The sequence below is a fragment of the Perna viridis genome, chromosome 9 (genome assembly GCF_037379345.1).
Source record: "Perna viridis isolate PV_CMFRI_1.1 ecotype Kerala chromosome 9, ASM3737934v1, whole genome shotgun sequence".
NCBI classification, from domain to species: Eukaryota; Metazoa; Mollusca; class Bivalvia; order Mytilida; family Mytilidae; genus Perna; species Perna viridis.
Genome location: NC_142453.1, coordinates 18,078,844 through 18,102,161, shown reverse-complemented (window position 1 = coordinate 18,102,161; position 23,318 = coordinate 18,078,844). Strand labels below are relative to the sequence as shown.

The 23,318-nt window shown below is 35.0% G+C and overlaps 1 protein-coding gene across 1 annotated transcript in view; it reads left to right on the top strand.

Annotated features, from left to right (window-relative positions):
- LOC148607161 (uncharacterized) overlaps positions 1-19,199 on the top strand; it is a 68,469-nt gene extending 49,270 nt beyond the window's left edge. The window contains exons 13-27 of the mRNA XM_088543474.1: positions 254-487; positions 1,003-1,300; positions 1,748-1,919; positions 2,075-2,190; positions 3,151-3,255; positions 4,449-4,505; positions 5,327-5,463; positions 5,917-6,076; positions 7,153-8,094; positions 8,632-9,219; positions 10,382-12,019; positions 13,448-13,602; positions 14,198-14,303; positions 14,723-14,869; positions 15,878-19,199. Of these exons, the coding sequence (XP_088399600.1) occupies positions 254-487; positions 1,003-1,300; positions 1,748-1,919; positions 2,075-2,190; positions 3,151-3,255; positions 4,449-4,505; positions 5,327-5,463; positions 5,917-6,076; positions 7,153-8,094; positions 8,632-9,219; positions 10,382-12,019; positions 13,448-13,602; positions 14,198-14,303; positions 14,723-14,869; positions 15,878-17,304 (6,282 nt within the window). The 3' untranslated portion in view covers positions 17,305-19,199. The remainder of the gene's footprint in view (positions 1-253; positions 488-1,002; positions 1,301-1,747; positions 1,920-2,074; positions 2,191-3,150; positions 3,256-4,448; positions 4,506-5,326; positions 5,464-5,916; positions 6,077-7,152; positions 8,095-8,631; positions 9,220-10,381; positions 12,020-13,447; positions 13,603-14,197; positions 14,304-14,722; positions 14,870-15,877) is intronic.
- Positions 19,200-23,318: the final 4,119 nt, after the last annotated feature.

Genomic DNA, 23,318 nt, shown 5'->3' with positions numbered 1-23,318 from the left:
CTGATTAAAAATATTTCACCAACTAAAAAAAAACTTCTCATTTGAATTTTTCAAAAGGTGGAAAGTGCATTGAGTATCTGGTCTTCTTTTATTAATGCAGGAAAAAAGGATTATGGGGCAAGAGTGCTATGTTTCACCTGCCTTTGTCCTCCCTAGTATAGGACAAAACTAAGAACTGTAACTCTTTGGCATCTAGTAAGGCGACCAACTAAATTCTTATTTTCATATATCTGTGTTTGTTATTTATTTTAAGGAGGAAGACAGAAAAATGAGAAGTTTAGCTGTAATACCTCCGATGATGTTAGATGCTCGTCAGCGATCATTACGATACTACAACAACAATGGATTGGTTGAGGATGCCATGGCCGACTGGAAGGAAAGAAAACTTATAAATATCTGGACACCACAAGAGAAACACATCTTTAGAGAACGATATTTACAGCATCCTAAAAACTTTGGAGCGATAGCTTCATACTTAGAGAGAAAGGTAACACAGTATAGCAGGAAATTTTCGCCCATTTTAGCGGTCTGTGTAAAAACGCCAAAATAAATTCTGCGAAATATTCACTCTTAGCTAAGGTACTTAGTACACAACATTATGAAAAATTAGCAAGCCAATGAATTTGCTTTAAAAAATCTCTATATTTATGTCTGTATATATTCTTCAAGCTTTCTCTGGTAAAAAATCTTTTAAAAATAAATGTTGTACTTTCATGAATAATGTACAAAATTTTGCCTTTTCAAATCAAGGTTCTAATATTACGTGCATTTTACTGCATTTTCACTGAAGATTTTCCCATTTCTGCTTTGGGTCTTGAAAAAATCTTATGCTAAAATCCAATATAACAAGATAAAAAAATGTTTGAATTCATGAAAATTTGCAGTTACAACATTTAACAATATACAATATCTGTAATAAAAGGACATTTCTTTTGTATTACTTTATTATAAATTTAAACATGACTTGACGTTTGACAGAAATTTTTTTTCTTCAAATTTTAGAGTGTAGCTGACTGCATAGAATACTATTACCAGACCAAAAAAGATGAAAATTATAAACAGCTTCTAAGGAAACAGTCAGCAATCAAAAGAAAGAAGGCATTTACCAAACCAGGATCCACACAAATACGACAAGAAGAACCACAGATAAAGGAAGAGAAACCCGAAGCTCCACAAGAAAGTGTTCCAACGACCTCATCATCTGAAATGCCAATGGAGATACCTCCTGAGAATATAAAAGAGGAAAAACATGATGACTCTTCAGATGATAATGAGGCTGTACCAATGTCAGTTGGGGAAGGTGAGGACGAGTTCCATTTTAGTGAAAATTTCAGAAAAAAAGATCAAACATGTTGGTTACACTTATCTGTGAGGCTATGACTCAGGATAACATGCTTGCTTTGTGTGTGGTATGTCATAGGTTCAGTTCCCTTTTGAGTCGCACGAAAGACTTTAAAATTGGTAGTCACTACTTCTGTGCCAAGCACACAATATTTGAGGCGATAGACTTGATGACTGGTAGGCTCAGAGTCAGAATTATATGCCTATCTGCAGGCTGTTGCTTCCGTGAGGTAGCACAAGGATAATTGCTCAGCATGTTTGACTAGAACAAATCAGATCTGTTCAATAAGTCAACCCTTCTCATCCTGAAATGCATGAAATAAACTGTATCAAATATTTGATGCTAAAGTATAAACAATCAATCAATCAATCTTATTTGATGATATTGATATCAACTCTTTCTCAGGAGGACCTCATCAGTGTGTGATGTGTAAGATGCAGTTAGAGAACTATAGTTACAGCCGAGCCCTGACGGCGGGGAACTGTGAGCTATATGGTCTTAGTGAGAGTGACCTTAAACCTGAGATGAGGGTGTGTAGTAGCTGTCGATGTAAATCTGTCCGCAGGAGATACACACCGTAAGTTTATTATTTTATCAGCGTTTTGAATCTTTTTCTTATTATTAAATAGATTGTTGTGAAATATTGAATTCTGAATTGATCTGTATAAAAACAGTAGCTTAAATTTATTTGTTTGCAAGTTGCTTGTTAATTAGATTCTGTTTGTGTTCTAGGTGCCCTATTCCAAGCTGTAAAACACCGAAGAGAAAGGTTAAAAGGTTACGACCTTTCCCCTCCAAATGGAATGAAGTTACACAGGAACTTAGAGAATCTATCATAACTGAAATGCGTAAGTGAAATGAAATATTGAATTCTATGTAACAAAGTAGTTGATATTTGCTTTTGAAAGGCAAAAATACCAATCATTTATATTGTGATTTGTGAAGAAATATATGATTAAGAGTTAGAATAATAACCCTTTAGAACATTATTGATAGTTGTAAGTTGTTAACTGCCAGAGTTTGGTTGAAAGTAAAATTGAGGGCAACACTGGTTTGAGAGAAATTCCAGAACTCAAAATCAAGGACAAATTTCATCCAAAGGAAAAAGACAAAAAATAATTGAATGAGTGCAACTGCATGGCTGTAGCCAGGTGGGTGTGACGGTTGCAATTACACCTCCTCTTAAAAAAACAACTTTGATTTACATCTTAGCCTGTAATTAAGGAGAAATCGTACCAGATAAGTAAGTAAAATTGCCCTGTACTGCCATACTGTTTACCAAGTAATTTTTCACAGTGATTTTTTGTCCCTACTTTTGCAAGCAAGTTAAAAAAAAATCCTGAAAATATGTAGAACATATATGATAGTAAGAGTGTAAGTTGCAAAATGAGATAGCCATATATTGAATGACACCCTTAAATATGGTATGGTAAAGTAAGTACCATATTGCAGGTAATTTTCAGAGGTTCCAAATTTTGCAGTTAGCTCTTTGAAAAGGGATAGAATGTATAGAATTTATGTGCTCTATTTTTCATGTCTTGAAATTTTATTGAATGAAATATTTTTTGGAGTTGAATTTTTTAAAATTTGTTTTTATTTTTGTGATATAAAGCAAAAATTAGAACTTAGCAAAAATTTCCTGCTATACATTATCAGAAAATTGTCTACCATATATCAATTATTGATGATAAGTTTTAAATTGTTTTGTATTCTGTCTTAGAATTAATTTAATTTTTTTTCCTTACAATTATTTTATTTAAATTGATCAAAGTTATTTATCATTCTCTTTTTCCTTTTTTTTCACATAGAACTGACTGAGGAAATAAACAAGTGCTGCTCTGCATGTTTCAACAGAATCAGTAGGAAATTAAATCTACCTGAACCTACTGAGCCAGTTCCTGAAAGTGCTGAAGGTGGGTAAAAGTAGCAGTCTATATAAGTATCAGGCAGAAGGTGATTCATGCATGCCAAAAACCCACCAGAAATTATCTCTGAAATACAGACCTGAATACAGAAAAGACAATCATGTGAAAATATGGCATATGTAAAATGAAAAAAAGTCACTGTTGGGTTTTCATGAATCACCTCTACCATAGGCAGTGTCTGAATTTTATATGGATTGGTACTTAAGTGTAAGTGTTTGTAAGGTTCAGGTAAAATGGAAAAAAATCAGAAACATGCATGTCAAAACCCACTGACCTGACAATGTGATATCACTCAAGGATACCTTCTCTATTTGAAATGACCATTATTTAATCTCTACATCACTGGCTTTGCTCAAAAATTTTTCAATAGAATATTAGAAAAATGAGGTTTTTGACAGTTATCTGGCCTTGAAATGTTCATTTTCAGTGCATTTCGATGAAATTATAACTCAATGCACAAACATGATATGGAAAATATTGTCTTTTTTCATTAATTCTTATGGTGTGAATATAGTGAAACTTGTTTAAACTGAACCCTGAGTAATCCGAAAACCTGTCTAAACCAGATACTTTTTGAAGTCCCTTTGTATCAATTTTAATGTATTTTAACCTGGTTAAACTGAACTCCTTTCTAAACCAAACAACTTTAAAGTCTGAAAGGGATTCAATTTGGACTTTATTGTAGTCAAATTACACTACCAAAATGGTGGGTTTTTTCATACCATGTTTCACCCACTGCCTGATTCTTACAGATACTAACAGTTAAGTACAAAAATCTATAAATTAAGACTGCTGCAAGAAGGTGTTGATAAGCCTGTGTAAGCTAGTGATTCGGGCTATTTTAATTTATTTGTTTTCATACCATTTTTCACAAATTTATTTTTTATTTTAAACAGTATCGGTTTAGTAAAATACTGTTGATGTTATGGTTAAATTATTGCAGACACATTGTGTAGTGCCGTCTATACCATAATCATAGTACTCTTCTCAATCACTATGGCAAATTATGATTATTGTCTGGTTATAAATGTATGTTCGTCTTTGTGATAGGAAGACCATCGTGAAAGATTACTCCTAATTTTAAGTTTTAAACATTGAAATGATGGATTCAGTTATTTAATAGAAGTGTATGAGATGATAATGAGTATAATTGATCTGTACTGATTTGTTTCTATGTGTAGGTGATACTACAGAGTCTTCTAGATGGACAGAAGAAGATATGGAGAAAGCAAAGAAAGGTAAGTTATATTAGTTAATGATTAAGTGTTCATGACCTGAAATACAGATCTAATTGTTATCTACTTTGACAGAGAATTTTTTTTCAAATCTGGAGTTTACCATTATGGTTGTATTTTTTAAGGTTAAATTTTGGTATGAATGACTTCTTGTTGCCATATTTAATATCAATTCTAAAGACATAAAAAGTGCATTTTCTAGGCATAAAGCCTGTTCGTTGATGAGGCTTAGAACCACAGGAAAATCAGAGACTGTGCTAAGCATTTTTTCAGAGGTTCAACATGAATTTGCAAAGGTTCTTCTGGTATGTATCTAGTCAATCCACTATTTTTGGGCAAAAAAAGCAGGCAACATCCTGGCAACTTCAGAACAATATAATACATGTATTAGTAGGGTCTTAACAAAGTCAAAAGATTTATTAAGGAGGTAAACGTAGGGTAAGGAACATAACTCTTGAACTCAGTGATGTGTTTGTATCATATTCAATTTCATCAAAGTCTATCAAGCTTTCATTTGAAACAGAATAAAATCAATCCAAGTTACTTTGATGCTTACATTAGATTGACATAGAATGCTGAATACAAATGTTCCAATGATTTGTAAGAGTTATGTCCCTTCCGCTTGGCCTACCTCCTTATGTTAATATCAGAATATCACTGGGAAACGTATAATAAATGTATTTTGATTGCCCTTATAGAAAGATCGCAGTATGAATAGAATAACTTAAAAATAGGAAGGAGATGGAGTTAATTGTAGGTAAAATAAAAGCTCAAGATAGAGAATTTGAACTTTGCTGTAAAAATATCTTGATATTTATTTTCAGGATTAAGGGAACATGGCAGAGATTGGGCAGCCATAGCTAATGTTGTTGGAACAAAGTCAGAAGCTCAGTGTAAAAACTTCTACTTCAATTACAAGAAAAAATTCAATTTAGAGGCAATATTACAGGAAAGGACTAAGGTAGGCAGCTTTATAATGCCTCACTACCTCACTCAAAAGTTAAGTGCTTTTTTTTAACATATCTCAAAACCTCAAATTTTAGTTTTTTTTTAACAAATCTTTGCTATCTTTTGATCTGACTTGTTGGAATGGAATTTAGATAAATCTTAAAGATTTTGAACAGACTGAAGTTTATGAAACTTTACACCAATAATTTATGGAAAATTTGCTTTGCAAGAATTTCTCAACTGATCTTAACCAATTTTTTTGTCGCATAGTATGAAAGGTAGTGATTTGGAAATAATCTCAACCGATATTAGGAAAATTGTATATAGTGCATTTCAAAAAAAGTAATGTTGGCACACTATCTTGTTATGTTTGGAATCTGCAACATACTTGAAAATAGATTGAATTTAAAGTCTTGTGTAGTTAGATTTGAGTGTAAAATGTTTAAGAGCCAATTTTAAATTACAGGAAGAAGATAACAGAACTGTTTCTATATGTGAAAGTATAGCCTCCACAGTTACTGCCCCTGAAATAGATGATGAAGCTCCCTCTAGTATGGATGAGGATGATGACGGAGACTCTGACACTACTAGTGCTCCTAGTCCTACACCTATGAGGATGGAGGAAGGTAAGTCCACTTCAGATTATTGTGATATCTTCATCATTTGAAAACACTGTTGAGTTGGAACTCATCAAATTAAGAACTTTTGTAAAAAGTATTTTGATGATATTACAAAAAATAAAAATTACATTTTGCTCTTCTGCAGGAAAAATGCAAATTAAATGTACACATTTATTCCTGACTTAAATTTTTTTTTAAGCAGACTGTTTTTATTAACTTGTTTGCAGTTCATTTATGTAGAAATGAGAAAATTAAATGATAGAAAAGGTAATTTCTGCAATTGAATATACATGTACCTGTAGCTGAGGTGACGAAAATGAATTTGGCTTTCACTGTAGTGCACAATTATATTCTTTGCCAGTCCTTAATTATAAGACTTTCATGTGTGCAGACCTGATTTTCTTCTGCTTTTTCAAATCCAGATTTTACTTCTTGGATTCTCGCTTATTGCTTTTTTTAAGTAGCAGTCTTTTGTGAAAACAATGCAAATTCTGAAGTGATTCACCTAAAAAAACTACGCAGTTTTATTTTTGTTATTTAAGAAGTTGTTTTTTTTGTTGTTTTTTTTGTTTTGATATTTTTTTTTGTATTTCAGAGTAATTTACAGAGTTATCTCCCTTCATATTGAATTATACAATACGTTCTATATAATTTATTTCTCTTAAGACCAAAGGTTATATGGAAAAACAAATGTTAACCTATGTTTACAACATTTTAAGCAAATATGGGAAAATAGAAAGATTTAGGTTCCAACCATGTATCTAATGCCTGATTCTTAGCCAGAGTCCTGCATAATTACTAATTTTTGTTATGTTTGTTGACTTGTAAAATCAGATATGTGTGTGTAAAAATCTATACATGTAGCTCTAAATCAGATGTGTGTGTGTGTGTGTAAAAATCCATGCATGTGACTCAAAATCAGATGTGTGTGTAAATCTATACATGAAACTCTGCATATACCTTTAAAATAAATCTGGATTGATAGATGAGAAACTAGTGTTTATTCCACGATCAAAGCAATTGATATTACACTTTTACGATTTAGACAAAATATGCCTTACATTTTAATGTTAACATTGCAGATTCCAAAACTGAGGACAAATCAGAGAAAACTGAGACACCTATGGAAACTCAGGAGAATCAGCAGTTCTTATCAAACAGTTTAACATCTAACAAGCCCCTGAGTGCATCACAGGGAAGCCTGAGGAGTTTAGACAATGATAGTAGTGCTACATTAAGTGCTGACGAAGCTCCACAATCTAGTGAGGCCCGTGACTCATTCAGTCCCAGAGTTTCTGGAATTCCAGTGAGCCGAGTAAACATGCATCCTGTCCCAAGTTCATCTGTACCAAGCTCTGTTACTCCAGGACATGCAGCTACAAGCCCCATAACATCAGGTGTTGCAGGGATTCCAATGACACCACAAGGGTACCCTGTGCCAGGCCCTACAATGGAAGCTAGTGCTGCTGGTAGTAGGAGTGGAACACCTGGTTCTGTTGGCCAGCCAAGACCTGGCTCTGGTCATGCACTTCAAAGTCCAGGTAGTCAGATAAGGCCAGGATCAGCCCAGAGTGTTCATAGTCCTGCTACTCATGGCAGGAGTCCTGGTGTTACTGAGGCAGAGAGACTTTCTCGACCTCCAAGCCACGAAGTTCCAATCATCAAAGAATCATCATCACCAGGGGGCTCACAAGGGAAACCTATGGAGCAAGGTCAGCCAAAAGGTATGCATCATCTATATGATTTGTTGAACAAAGGAAATCGTGATCAGGGCTCCCCACACAGGCCAGCGAGTGCTCAGTCGGAGCCTGGTCTTGTTCCATGGATATCAAGTGGCCGTAGAAGTCTGTCCCCAAATGTGCATGCCCAACAGTCTACTGGTGTAATGAATGGTAGTGGAAAGATAAACAAACCTGCATGTGTAAGAGACCTGATACATTCAGCTATTGAGAGGAACCTTGGACAGTCCACTGACCCACCTAAACCAGATCCCAGAACTATGATAGAGAGACACATTGATAAAAGTGAGTTAATTTGCAGTTTTCTAGCATTTACCAATTTTATGTTATAGGAAGCATGTCCTTCAAAACTAAATTTTCCAATTATATCATTTTTTGACTTCATGAGTGCTAATACTTGTTCCTTGGAACCTTACTTGTGAAGATAAAACTATTTTACGATTATCGTAGTGACTTAAGTATGACTTCTCATATTCAAGTGTGATAACCTTTCCAAATTTAAAATAAATGTGTAAATGAAAGTATTTTACCTATGAGCTGACATAAGCTTCACTGAAGAGTTAATGAATACGCAGTATTATAAAGATGGTTTAAAATTATGTACTTATTGTGTAGACATGTGCTGTCTGCTATTAACAAATAATTGAGTAATAAATTAATTTTGAAGATTCTTTCAAACGAACATAGAAGAGGGTATCAATTAAAGCTGTTTTTGAAAATAACTAGCACTTCATTATTGAAAAAATAATAATTATGCAAGTATCTTTTTCTTCCTTATTTAACCATTGCGAAAAGTTAATATTTTCCATGTTTGAATTACAGGACCAGCATCAACTGAGCCAGCCTACCACAGAGGACAACAACCCATGCATAGCCCTGGTGGACATTATCTCCAAGAACCACACAAGGACAAACATGAATTGGCATATCAGGCTCAACATAGAGCTTCTCCTTATGCTAATATACCTCAACAGAGGTTACCAGAAAGGGAACCAGCTGACCGAAGGGAAATGCCACAGGACTTATCACATAAAGGTTACCGTGGTGACCCGAGAGACTTTACACGACCTACTCAACAGCCAGTCATAGACTATAGAAGACCGGAGCCAGAAGTTCACCGTACACCACAACAACAGGTAGCACCTCCTCCAGCACATCAGGCACATCAGCGACCTCCAGCACAGTACCGAGACCAGCGAGATCTGTCAGTCAGACCACCATCAGAAGGTCATGGTCACAAGTCACCATCTGCCTATCAAACAGAGCGCCATTCTCATTCACCAGCAGTTGCTAGGAGGATGTCTCCTGGGTCTTCACCATATCCTTCTGCAATGGCTCCCAGTCCAGAAATGCTACGCAGGGCTCAATCACAGCCCAGTATTGGTCATCCTCCACCATTAGTAGGAAAAGGTATTTGTTGTAACAAGTTAAGGTAGATCCTACTTATAAGTTAACCAGCAGCATTCAGACCTTGTGAAAATTGGGTGGGGTATGGGTTTCAAATAACAAATATAATGTGAAAGTACTTTAATTCGTGGGTACTGATTTTCATGGATTGGTGAAGAAACACAAGTTCGAGGATTCTTAAATTCATAGTTTCGAAGTTTTCAGAAAATCCATCAATGGGAATCTACTGTTCATTGGGAACCAAATTTTGTGGTTTGACCTATTTACGAAAACCACGAAAATTGGTAACTCATGAACAATAGTACTTTCACTGTATGCTAGAAAGTTCAGTACTGTGTTTTGAGGATTAAAAAAATGTGTTTTTGGTTTATTCATTACAAATTTGCTTGCGAGGATGGAAGGTCCAGGGTCTTCGTAGATTTCAAATGAAAAGTCCTTCAAATGTTAACCAAAGGTTCCCATTATAATGTATTGAAGGTACAGGACCTGTGTTAATGAAATGTAATAAGTCCTGGGTTAGAAGTTCAGGGTCCTGGACCTCAGACCTGCACTAATTTAAATCTGTTCTGATGAAGATTTTAATATTGTCAAATAAAAAAGAAACTCCTTGTACTCTTACTGTACACACGAACATTTTTTTTTAAATTTCAGGATGCTTATTTTGTGACATGCATGAGTTTAGGTCATGTGATCAAATGTCTTTACATCTTAAACAAAATTACAAATGAATTGACTTCTTTAATCAAAATATCAGTGATATTGTTTTTTTTTTTTTTAATCCTCTTCTGATTGGAAAAAATGTGTCTTTTTTTTTTAATTGGAAATTGAGCAAAAACCTTGAATTTTATTGTTGAAATTATTAATTTTAATGGTTAAATTTAGGAATTAGCCAGTGTAATATTGAATAGAGGCGCTAAGTCTAGTACTTCAACTACCTGAAGGGAAATAATTTATCCAAAATTAGATATGATTTTCTAGCCATTTTTTGGACAAATTTGGTATTTAATTAGGAGAAAACAGCCATATTTAGGAGATGAATTAAGGCAATCATCATCACTGCATATGTATGTTTATTTTTTTGCCAGCTTTCAAAATCATAATAAATACTCAAGTAAATTAATATTAAAACTGTATTTAAAGAGTTTATATTTTCTTCTATTTTCAGGGCAAGGCATGCAAATGACAAAGTCCCCTCCAGTCAGTGGTCACCACCAGCAAATGTTGCCCCAGCCAGCACCTCACGGGTCCATTACACAGGGGACTCCACTGAGGCCTATAGGTCATGGTCAGCACCCAGGAGCAAATCTTCCACCACAGGCCAGAATGAGTGGCTCAATTACCAGTGGAACACCAGTGAATCGTGATGGATCTAGTAGCCGTCAGCCAGAGCCGGGTGTTAGAGTTACTCAGGCTGGAGGTGTTGTGTTTGATCCCCGTTTCTTCGATCCTAGACACGTAGAGCAGATGAAGGCATACCCTGGTACTGCCTATCCTCCTTATGCTCTTGACCCAGCTAGTAGTAGTACAAGGCAGATGATGAATGACTTTCAAACAGCTCGGCAGATGCAGAGACTGCCTGAGGAGCGGGAGCCTCAAATTTCTCCAAGAGCAAAAGAAACAATGCCACCTCAACAAAAGGCAGGATATGGTCCTGGACAGATTTTACACCCATTTCAAACAAGTCAAGGAATGGTTTATCTCCCACCTGGGCAAGTTCAACAGCCAGGAACAATGTCAGACAAGGGGCAACCTAGTCCTCATCATATGGGTAGCAGAGGAGGTACACCACATGAAGAGAAACTTTCTCCTGGTGGATGGAACTTGAGCAAACCTGTGGGAAGTCCTAATGTAATGCGTAGCATCACGCAAGGGACTGGAAAGCCCCGTCCCTCAGTCATTGCAGAGAGAAGACAGGATTCCTATCCTGCTGATAGTTCCTCACAGCCACGATCTCAGCCTGTGTCACCTAGGCAGTACCAAGATCTTCAGTACCAAGGTGGGATGTCGAGAACAGCACAGCAACAAGAATATCAAAAGATGCTGGAGAATCGGGAAAGGATGGAACGAATAGAAGCTGAAAATAGAAGAATTGCACAAGTTGAGGAGAGGGAAAGAGAAAGGCAGAAGAAACTAATGATTGAGGAAAAGATGAGGAAAGAGGCCATCAAAGAGGAGCAATCTACTGTTAGTTCAAAGCCTGATAGTCCTTGGAGTTCAAATAGAGCATCCCCAGCATATAACAAAGGACAGATTAAGGAAGCAACAGACATTCTAAAGGTGTTCAGGACAGAGCCTTCTCCTCCTACACAAACTGGGCCTATCTCAAGACATCAAGGTCTTACAGCTGCTAACTTGATTGATGCCATTATTGTTCATCAGATAAATCAAGTTGATGAAGGAAATGCAGCTGCAGGAAAAGAAAATGCTGCCGATCGTAAAAAAGTAGAAACGCCACCTGGCAGCAGTGCCCATTCTGGACTCTCTGAGCAAAAATCTCCATCACAAGTTCATGGGAAAAAGAAATGGATACAAGAACACCCACAAGCAATGGGCCAGGCACCTCAACGTCCTCCACAACAAATGAGTAAACCTCCTACCACTGAGCCCCAGAGATCAGCCCCCATGCCGGGTGGTGGAGGTAGTAGTTCTCATGATGGTATGGAGACTGCCCCTCGACCTCCATCTTCGGCCAAAACTCTTGGTGAACACATCAACTCAATTATACTGATGGATTACAACACAGATAAAGTACAAACAAAGGAAAGTGTTCTGGGTCGCATCAATGGATCATCTAACCTCCCTGGTAAGTTTTAGTTCAAAGAGATTCATTTGTTATGAACAGAAGTTTTATGTTATGGGTGGACTTGTGTTAGACAAAATATTTTTCAACTACTGTGAAAGTACTTTTTATTTGTGGATACCAATTTTTGTGGATAGAAAAGAAACACTAGTTTTGAGGCTTTCAGTATACACATCAATGGAAATCTCATGTTAGTTGCTAACCAAATTTCATGGTTTGACTTACCTACGAAAACCATGAAAATTGGTACCTAATGAACAATAGTACTTTGATAGTACATGTAATAGTCTTGCAAATATAGCAAAGACCGAAATCTCATAAAAGTTAATCACTTCACATTATGATGTTTTAAGTTTAAATATGATGTATATACCTACATAAATCCATTCTTCTCTAAAGTTATTCTCTTTTATCATATACTTATAGAAAATAAGTATCATTTCTTACTGTATAATAAAGCAAGTTTTAGGGCCAAAAATTTAATATTTTTCAAGATTGTCTAAGCAGGCTGATATCTAAATGTTATTACATGCTTCGGAATGATATTACATGGCTTTCCGTAAGTGATTTTACACCCCTTTCCATAAACGCTCGGCAATTATTGTATTTGTTTACGATGTGGCGTCTAGCAACGAAGCAGACAAACAGCTGGGTATAATGGAAATAGAGATTGATGATACCATGGAATATATAGAGTCTATGAAGAATATTAATACAAAATGTAAAACTGTGAGTGATATGAAAGTGCTATCGCGTTGGCTGGAAGAACATTCAGAAGAACGACAAATTGAAGAAATTCCAGTTCCCAAACTGGATAAAATATTGGCCCGGTTCATTTATTATAAAATATCACCAGATTAAAATTGAAATATTTTTTTCTAGTGGAAAGTATTCCCACAGGATATTATTGGATCAATGTTATATGTCATGTGATAATCTGATAATATCATGTATTTAGATTCAAGTATAACTTTTTTTTTGTATATGCATTTTAAGTGTTTATTTAAACCCTGTATCATTTACCGTATATCGCATACCATATATCACACCCCTAGACTTTTATCGCATCCTTTCACAGAAATACAGTTAAAATATATGATATAATGAACATGACATGTTAAAATCTGTATCACATGCTGTATCAACCCTTGACCTATATCACCCCACGGGTCGGTGGCCCCTGGGTTGATATAGGAGTCTCGGGTTGATAAAGCATGCGATACAGATTTTGTCATGTAATATTCAGTATGTATAAAATTTTGAAGCCCTAATAAAAGATTACTGAAATCTAACTATGAACATCTAAATATTTTAACGTAAAAAAATTTATCTGCTGCAAAAAAATTGAAGGGTTTTATTAGCCAAGATTAGGTGTGCTAACACACAAGAAGTTTTGTTTTATATTTCATACTTATTTTTTTCTTTTGACAGTGACGCCACCTGGTGTCCATGTTGATGCATCAGCATTCAGTATTGCATCACCTGCATCATCACATGTCAGTGATTCTTCACAGTCTGATTCTTCACGTCCTCGATCATTCTCACAGCCACACCATATGAGATGGAAAAAGGGACATATTCCACCGGTATGTTGTCTAATACTGTGGAGTGGAACTTGGCATGTAACACATTTTGGGTGGAAAAACCAATTTACAAATTTATTTAAGAAATTGGAATTTTTTTTTGCTTTTAAAAAATAGGACATTTTACATGATCAAGATGTATGCATGCAAAATAGTGGCCTTTACACAGGTAAATAATGAAGAGTGGGTTGCCTGGGGTGGAGAACCAGGAGTTAAACGGTCGAGAATCAAGAGTGAGAGGGGTGGGAACTAAGCAATCATCAACATAGCAAACAAAATGAGTAGTTAATGGAATGAAGTGGAAGTAAATGGAGATGGAAATCTGAAATTGAAGATTTCAGGACAGCCTGTCCATCCCTCAGAAAAAGCTTAGCCTATTTTTCTAGGAGACAAAAAAAATTAGTAAGGTTTGAATTATCTTTAGGGATGATTTTCTTTTTGGCAGATGTCCAATTTTTGTTTTCCAGATTTTGCCATAAAGATTCTTTATTTTACTGTAATAATATCATCTAGGGTTGGTAGGGTAGCAGGAAACAGACAAATTATTATTTTATTTGCCTTATGAATTTTCAAGAGTATTTTAACATATTTGTTACAGGATAGTGAACATAGTGGCGATGGTTTTCCTCCTAAAGACGGTGAAGGTGATAGAAAACGACCTGACCAGTCACATTCTCCTAGAGTCTCCGTTGACACGTCTAGTGGTAGGTTTCTGCTGTACTTTGAAGCCATACTAAATAAAATCCACATTCTATGGTGGGAAGGGAGGAGGCTCATAACATACATTTAGTTCTGTTTGGCCATCTAGCATTTACTCAGTATGTGAACATTAAAAGACCTGATCAATAACCATCTACTTTCCTAGGATCACATTTGGCACTTCTTTTAGATTTCTGCCGAACTTTAAAGCCATACTAATTAAATCTACATTCTATGGTTTGAGGGCAAATAACATCCCCCACAAATCTAAACATTTTTATGTGGGAAATTCTAAATTTGTCATTGATTTTGTGCGAGTCTCCCTGCTTCGCCTAATTTGGGAAGGTTAACAGGTGTCATGGGTTTCTTCATCGTTAATGTTGTTAAATAGTCGTATTGAAACTTGTTTTTATCATTGTTTTAGGAGTAGAGAGTAGTTGTGACTCTCAGTCAACAAAGATATCACCCCCACGGTCCCCACGATCGAGAGCTGGCTCTATGCATGTAACATCATCAGTGGCTGCTAATCACCAACACATATCTAATTTACTGGCAAAACCCAAACAACAAGGTTTGTTTTCACTTGGTTTCTCATTTTGTAAAAGGAAAGTTGTACCTGGTACATTTCTGAAATAGTGAGTGGAATGATGGTTTAAACGGATGAAAATTGCACCAGGTACATTTTCTGAAATAGTGGAATGATGTTGTAAACAATGAAAAATTGCATCAGATACAAATAAAAATTTAGATGCAAGTATGACTGCAATTAATTTACCAGAGAAATAAGTCTCAGTAATATTGTTGGACTTTTTCCAAACTACCTCATCCATTTTTTTGGAAATTTGGAATAACCATCCAAACATTGAATTTATAATTAAAGGGATTCATTTTATATCTGTTTATTATTTAGACCTGATTTTCCTGAGCTTTAAATCAGAAATCTGTTGTTTTTTTTTTTTTAAATAATTTCTGATTTTTCTCTCAGCAGATATGCTTTTTTTCCACTTTTTGGCACTTGTCATATACGGTTCAACCAATTTCAGTTCTCTATTGGCTTTGTAAAATCATGTATGTGTTCTGATTATTTTTTTTTTGTCATTTTGCTCTTAACTTTACCAAGTTCCTCTTTGTTATCTTTTTAAAATTAGTCTGATTATTGAAAGGATATTTTAAGTACCATTCTGTGTAAGAATCAGACAAAGAGTGGGACATCATTTTTCTCAATTTGGTCTTTTTTTGCCTCAGATATATAATCAATACATCCAGAAAACAACTGAGCAGCTATTTAAATTTATCCTGAAGTATCTGAGACATAGATATTTTTTTACTGCTTATATAAGGAAAAAGTGTGGAAAATTTTCTTGCCATTTTTCCATAGTGCATTTCAATTAAATTTGACGTATCAAAATCTTATGAATACAAACGCTTTGATTTCTGGAGGTTATCAGGTGTGAATACTTGTTAATGCACCAATATCTTTGTGATTTTTCCTTCATGTGCCACACCTTTTGCCCGATTTTGAGACAGAGAAGTAATCAAAGGTTTTATTAGTTAAAATTTTGTTTAATTTTGATTTTAGGTGCAGACAGATCAAACGCAAGTTCTCCTCATGGGTCTGATTCCTCATTGGTATCTTCTGATATTTCTACACTGGATTATGTCAAAAATAAGATTGCTGAAGTCCTTAATGAAGATAGTACTCATGAAAAACAGAAGCCAGGCCTACCAGCACAGGGCCAAGGCATGCCTGGTCAATCGAGATCACAGGCAGCAGGGATGCATCAACGGAATCAGCCTCCTCCAAAAGTTCCAACTCCACATGGTTTACAAATGCATCAACATATGTCACCTGCCATGAGAGCACAGTCTCCTATGGGCACCCAGCAACAACAGCCTGACCAGTCTCAATATCGTCAGAACCAGCCACACCCAACTAGTACTTCACAGGGGTCAGAAATGCAAGAGGCTGACCCCAGACAGGTTGGGTCTTCTTCATTTCCTGAAGGACATGAAGCTTCTTCGACACCAGCTGCATATCATACTGGCAAGAAACGTTTTTTAGGCCGTTCCAGAGCTCGTAATGAACAAGAGGAAATGATGGGAAAGATACCCCAAGGTGGTGGCCCAAGGGAGCATCCCAAGGTCACTCAGTCAACATCAGACATGCACAAAGCTACGAGCTCTGATAAAAAGGGACCCAGATCTGAATATGACTTTCCTGATAGCCCAGACGATGAAAGGCCACTTGTTAAAGGGGGTTACAAGGGGCTCTCAGGAAGCACAAGAAGTCCTCGCAGAGGTGTTGTAGACAGTTCTGAAAATAGCCGAGGACCACATGCTGATCAATCTAGGTCATCTGAAGGTCAGATTCAAAGTTCAAGTGATGTACATATGTCTATGGATAGAAGTGAAGTTGGAAGTTCACATATAGGTGCTGATCAAAGTTCAATGGATGGAAGATTCCACCGTAGATCATCAAAACATGAAGCAATGGAAGCAGAAGAGAGCTCTAATATCTCTCACCCAAGTATTGACAGTACTCACTCTGATCGAATGGTCATTGAAGAATCAGCTAATATAGACAGTTCATCAAATATTTCTTCTCCTCGACCTGACAGACCGAAATCTGCAAGGTCATCTCGCGACAGTGACAACAGTCCACGTAGCAGCTCTGATGTTCATGACATGGGGGATAGAGTGACTCAGAGTAAGACCCCTGACTCAGGAATGCACTCCATGTCATATGGGCGATCACGTAGCCCACGAGGAGCACCTGAGTCCTCACAATTTAGTGCACCAGATCAAACAGGCCGGCCTCATTCGAGCTCTGACGTGTCTGGTCCAAACCAACCTGTTAGCTCTTCACAGATGAGCATGCCATATGGAGGTGGGAATCAGCAGGTAGTATCCAGTATGGGGCATGATTCGGAGAGATCTTACTGGAATCAGGAGAGAGCGCCATTATTGTTGTCAAAATATGAGACTCTGTCTGATGACGATGATTGATGTTGTTCAAGTTGTTGTAAAATAATACATGTTTGTGTCCCATCTGTTGCATTTATTTATTTTTTTTTTGGGGGGGGGAGAAGGGGGGCCCATTTATTGTTTCCAGTTATAATTTACACATTATCGTATTCATTTAATACCCTACCTGGTAGATTTTTAAGGCCATTAAAATGTATTTCATATGTCTGAAGTCTCAATGAGTTTTTTTATGAAAAATAGCCGGAGAATCAAAAAGTTAACTTTTCATTGCCAGAGAATCTGAAAATAACTTTTTCAACTGTTACATGTCAGAGGGGGCATATACATGTATTATTGAGCTTCAGAAATTTGTAATTTTATCTTGACATTTTTTAGTGCATATTGTTTTTGTTTTAATGTCCAGCTATTTTTTACTGAGCAGAATTTTAGTTTTACATGTATATGTATATGAGATTATTTGTGTGCTACATGCTTTTTTTTCCTTTTTTTTTTTTTTGGTTCATCTGAAGGCCCCATGGACTTCGCATTTTGATTCTCTGAAATTTTCTCGAACTAGATTGATACTTAAGATTATTTTCAATGCATTTACCATTATAAAGTTCTATATAATGAAGAAAAGTGATATTTTTTAAAGAACCTACCCTTTTTAACTTACAATTTAGATGGTAAAATGAAAGCACAATTCCCATGGGTAATTGAGAAATCCTTAAAAAGTACAGAACTTCATAAGATATGGATTGCTTTTTTATCATTAACTTTTCTGTCACTCCCTGAATTCATTTAATAAAGTTTTAAAAGATTTCCATGCAGACAACTATATCTTATCGTGCTACAGATATTGGAAGTGCTAAACCATTTTAAAGAATATTACTATTTTGTATAATCAGCAGCATTCAATAAGTTTGATTCATATACATAATCATTTTGGAAAAGGAAGATGTGTGCTAGAACAAAAACTCCCTAAATTTTTACTTAAGTTGCATCTGTTTAAACACCTTATGGTACAACCCAAGTGGAACGATAATGTTATTCTCTCATCTGTTTCAAACTGCATGTGACATCTGTTTGTTTACAAAACCTCTGACCTTTGACATCTAAAAAATACAGAGGGACTTGACTCCTTAATTTATCATTTTATTTACTGAGTGCCAGTTTAATGCCAGTTGGTTGCAAAGATGAAGTTTGATGATCATACCTGATAACATATGGAACATTTCATGCAGTGGATTCTCCCCCATTTACATTTCATTTGAATGTTTTTAAGTAAAATTTGCATTCATGTGGAAGATTTTTAAGTAAAAGCAAATTTGTATTGTAAAAATTCAACTATATCATATTTTTCACTGGAAATATAGTAACTTTAACCAAAAACCTCCCACAAATCTTTTTTACAATGGAGATTTTTCATTCATGATTTGGGAGTCTCCCCCTTATGTTGGAGGGTAAAGAGATACGGATAATCAAAACAAATTCCACTGGATATAGTTGAGGCAATTGTATTTGCAATAAATATAAGACATTATTGTTATAGTATGTACACTCTGTTTGGGAGCTGGTCTTTCTGTGGTGTCACTCAGTACTTGGATCTGTACATAGCTTGTTATGGAGATATTATGGTATACTGTATTGTAGAAGAGATGTAAATTTCATTGAAACTGACAACTTACTCAGTATAATCTTAGTACACATTGTACACAAAATTGAAATTTGATCTGTATTTTATTTTAGTAATAAGTTATTGTAGTTCTTGAGATCAACTGAGTATAACAAAAGTTATTGTCACTATAGCTCACTCTACATATAGTCACATGATAAAACATGTGATAATCATGAAATAGGTAATGTGATCTGTTTTACCATATTTCTGTTGTATTGTTTTGGTTTTCAGGCTGATTAATAAATGTGTATCATTTTAATGGTAGTTCTATTACTATTTGAATTGTCAGCTAGTGGATTGGAGAAAAGATAGGGCAAAATTAATTGACATTTTTTGCTGGTCATACCAACTTGATCCCTGTTGGACTTTCTTGGTGGGTTCATATATATGTAGGTCAGTAGGTCTTTTACATTCCTGTGATCTTTCCTTTTTTGTCTAAATTTGTGGTTTTGGTGTCATATCTAAAAACTGATTTGTTCAATGTGTCATAGCTTTCCTTTCTTCTTTCGTATATCCCGGACTTTACTTTTTATAAGCAACTCTAGAGGTGTTTCTAGAAAAGCAGAGGACGCTTACCCTACCGGCGAACCTTGTCCATGATCCCAGTTTTTAGTCGAGTCCGAGTTGTTCATTTACTTCTGTTACTTTGTATATATGATTAGTTGCTTTATGTTCTTTGTTGTGTATGTCTGTTTTCCATGTCTGGTCTTTGTCCCTGGATTACATTCTTTTGATTACCGCTATAACCTTGATTCCCTTGATTATTCTTTCATTTATGTGAGATACATGTACAAACAAAAGGAAAGTTTGGCAAAAAGATATCGGAAAATGAATTCGTTTTCCTATTACAAGTACTGTAAGCGACATACAGTGTCTAGATTTAACAAATCAGGTGTTTAATCGGACATAATGTTTATATAATGTAATAAGCAACGAAAACGCAAAATTGATACTGCAAGCTGTTCTAATACTTAAAAGGAAAGTAAACTAAACTTTTAATGTGTGATTTATTTATTTTAATACTAGTAGATATAAGATTACTTAACAGAAAAAAAATTATGTAGTGTAGAGTGTAAATGTGTGATATAGCAATAGGCGAGATCATATGAACCATCTATCATAACAGTTTTCGAATGACCCTTATTGCTCTTTGATTTGACCAGAAAAAACATGTATAAGTTAAGTTACAAAGAGCACTCTTAAAACAAAATTATAAGCAGAACTAGAAATGTGAAGCCTAAAAATCTGTAATATTACAGCAAACTAAATGCAATTTTTTAAAATGTTTCGCGGGATGCAGCTTGTTACGTCCGCAGAGTTTAAATCTTAAATACTGGTAAACAGTATAAGTATGGAAGAAAAATTCAAGTTTGATACAGTTCTGAATTTGATTGTGATTAAATATTTGACACAAAATATAAAAAAGTGAAAAAGAACCTTATATTGATAATATAATAACATAACAAAATAGCTAGAAAAAATATCAGTAAAGTGTTTTTGAAGTTATTGTGCAATTAGGGGAAATTTACGCTTTTCATATATCAAGTCTCACAACTAGTAATCCTTAAGGTGAAAATGTACAAAGTCTGAACGATGGACGGACGGGTATTTACTGATGCTGTTTTGTACGCGCACTGTCTTGTGTCAACTAGAAGAATGACTCTGGCTATGTGCTTATTTTGAAAGGAAAATATACCGCCTAAAAACATTCAAATTTCTTTGAACAATACTCGAACAGTGAATGCTATGAATCTGTGCCAAAACATTACAAACTCTGTCGTACATTTTAACAAGTGATTGAACTGGAAAAAAAAGTGTTCATCGGACAAAAAATGTATTATATTTCTGTCGTTTAATATCAAACCACTAGTTATATATTTCTTGTTAATTTCGCCCTGTGAAGACCTTAACTTAAAGTTGTATATAATGACTTCATATAGAATAGAAAACAAAACAACGCAAAAGATCTGAATGTCATAGATATTTGTCAGCATTCTATTGCTGTAAGTGAAAAGTCTATCAATCATTTAACATTGAAAATGTCAAAAGTCTTTTTTTACAGCTGATATTTCCACTTTGAAAAATACATGCAAACAATACCAATGAAGTAAAATAAACAAAAGACAAAATTATTTAAAAAAAACTGACAAACCTTATTTATAGGATTTATTATTGGAAAAAAAATAAAATAGAGCATTCAGTATAATAAAGTCAAAACATATAGCCTCGGGGATGGTAGAGAGTTTGTTACTCCTTGAAAATACCTTGTGTAACAAAAAAATGACTATCCTATCACGCTCTGTTATTTACATAATGTCGTATACTGAGCTGTAGTTAAAACATAGAATAATATAATACCGGAGCATCTCTCACTAATTTTCTTACAAGACCTCATTAAGAATTGCATATATCAAGATGTATTATGTGTAAGTGTTTGTAAGAATCAGGCAAAATGGAAAAAAAAATCAGAAACATGCATGCAAAAACCTCACTGATCTGATAATACAATATCACTCAAGGATGCTTTCTCTGTCTGAAAAGACCATTATTTTATCTCTGCATCATTGGATTTGCTCAGAATATTTTCAATAGAATCTTAGAAACTTGGGTTTTTTGACAGAGTTGTCTGCCCTTAAAATGTTCATTTTCAGTGCATGTCAATGAAATTGTAACTCAATGGTCCAGGATGAGTTGGAAAATCCTGTCTGTTTTCCTTGATTCTGATTGCGCAAATAGTCAAATAATGCTATCAAAATAATGGGTTTTTCATACTATGTTTCGCCAACTGCCTTATTCTTACAGGGATTGGTACCAAAATAATGATTAAAAAATATAAAAAAAATAAAAATTAATTAATCAACTAAACTGATTTTTTAAACGATAGCAATTCAATATTACCTTTTTTGGTCGTAAGTTTAGGTGACGCTTTAGCGTTTCTGTAATTTGAATTTAATGTACCAACTAAGTTAGCATTATGTAACTCATCTGTTACCGATTGCGTTTTTGTATTTTTAACAAATACTGAGTTAGGTGAATTTTGCAGTAGTTCACTCATTGGTAATTTCTCGTTTTTATTTTTTTTTTTCAATTCTTTTAGAACCTCGATCGATCCTGTCTGTGCACTTTCATCCAATCTTGTCAGTCTTGTTTTCTCTTCCCGAAACTCTTCAAGAAATTTTGATATTTCTCTTCCGTAAGAATAAAGGAGTATCATTGTTTCTACATCCTTCTTTACTTTATCTGCATCCTCATAAATCCGTTCTACAGTTTTCCCGATTGTCTTTAGAAACAATTCAATATCATTCAGTGTTTTTTGTTTAGTTTCTTCCAATCGCTTCTTTTTCTCATCTTCTGAAAACAACTTTTTAATACTATCGATCTTAACATTGCACTCGCTCTACATTGATTGTATTTCCCTCCCAACATATGCCTTCGCTTCATATACAGCCATAACTTTCCATTGCTTATTTCTATGCATTTTTACAGCGCAATCATTACACAAAAATTCCACAATCGGTGATACAAACGTATTGCGCTGGTGTGTCATGATGTCTTTCACAAGTAGACGAATGCAATTCATACACCCGAACTGTTTTTTTTTCAATATCTGCAAGAAGCGTATTTTTAGGGAACATTTCAGCAATCTGTTCGTTAGTAATTTTGGTACTTTAACGTTTGCCTGGTGAAGTTTTCGCCCTATAACTTGGACAGGGAAACAACAAAGATTGTTTTCGATGTTCCCCAATATGTCTCGTCAAACAACTAAAACAGAAGCTGTGATCACACAACTTTCGCGGGTCTTTAAACGGGTCCAAGCATATTGCGAAAATGAGATTTTCCTTTAAATTTTGTATATCTGCCATATTGTATGTACGTGTGCATATGAATAAAAAAATGATTACCCATATCTTTCCGCATTGATTTTTTAACATAGAGATTGTAACTATTTACACAAATAATATACACATTCTGATAAGAATCAAAGAACTATGTTTTTAAAATTTTATTAGAGTATTAGAGTTTACAAGATTCCTATAAAGATTTTACTGCCTGCCAAATAATCACGATAGGCTGGTGTACATCTTATGAAACATTTGCAAGAATAAATAGGCTTTCCAGGTCCATTATTTATCATGCATATGTTTTGTCAGTTGTCGGTGCTTACTAAAACTACTGAATGAAGTTAAAACCATCGAGTGACCTGTTGTGGTAATATTTCGTCAGCCATCGTTTTAGCTAACACTTGAGTATCATCAAATGTCGAGGAGACAAGGGGAGGCTATTTATCGCCACTTCTCCAAGAGAAATTGGTAAGAAGAGAAGGAAAAGAAGAGCATAAAATATACCTAAAATAGTTATGTTTTCACGTTTTATTCTT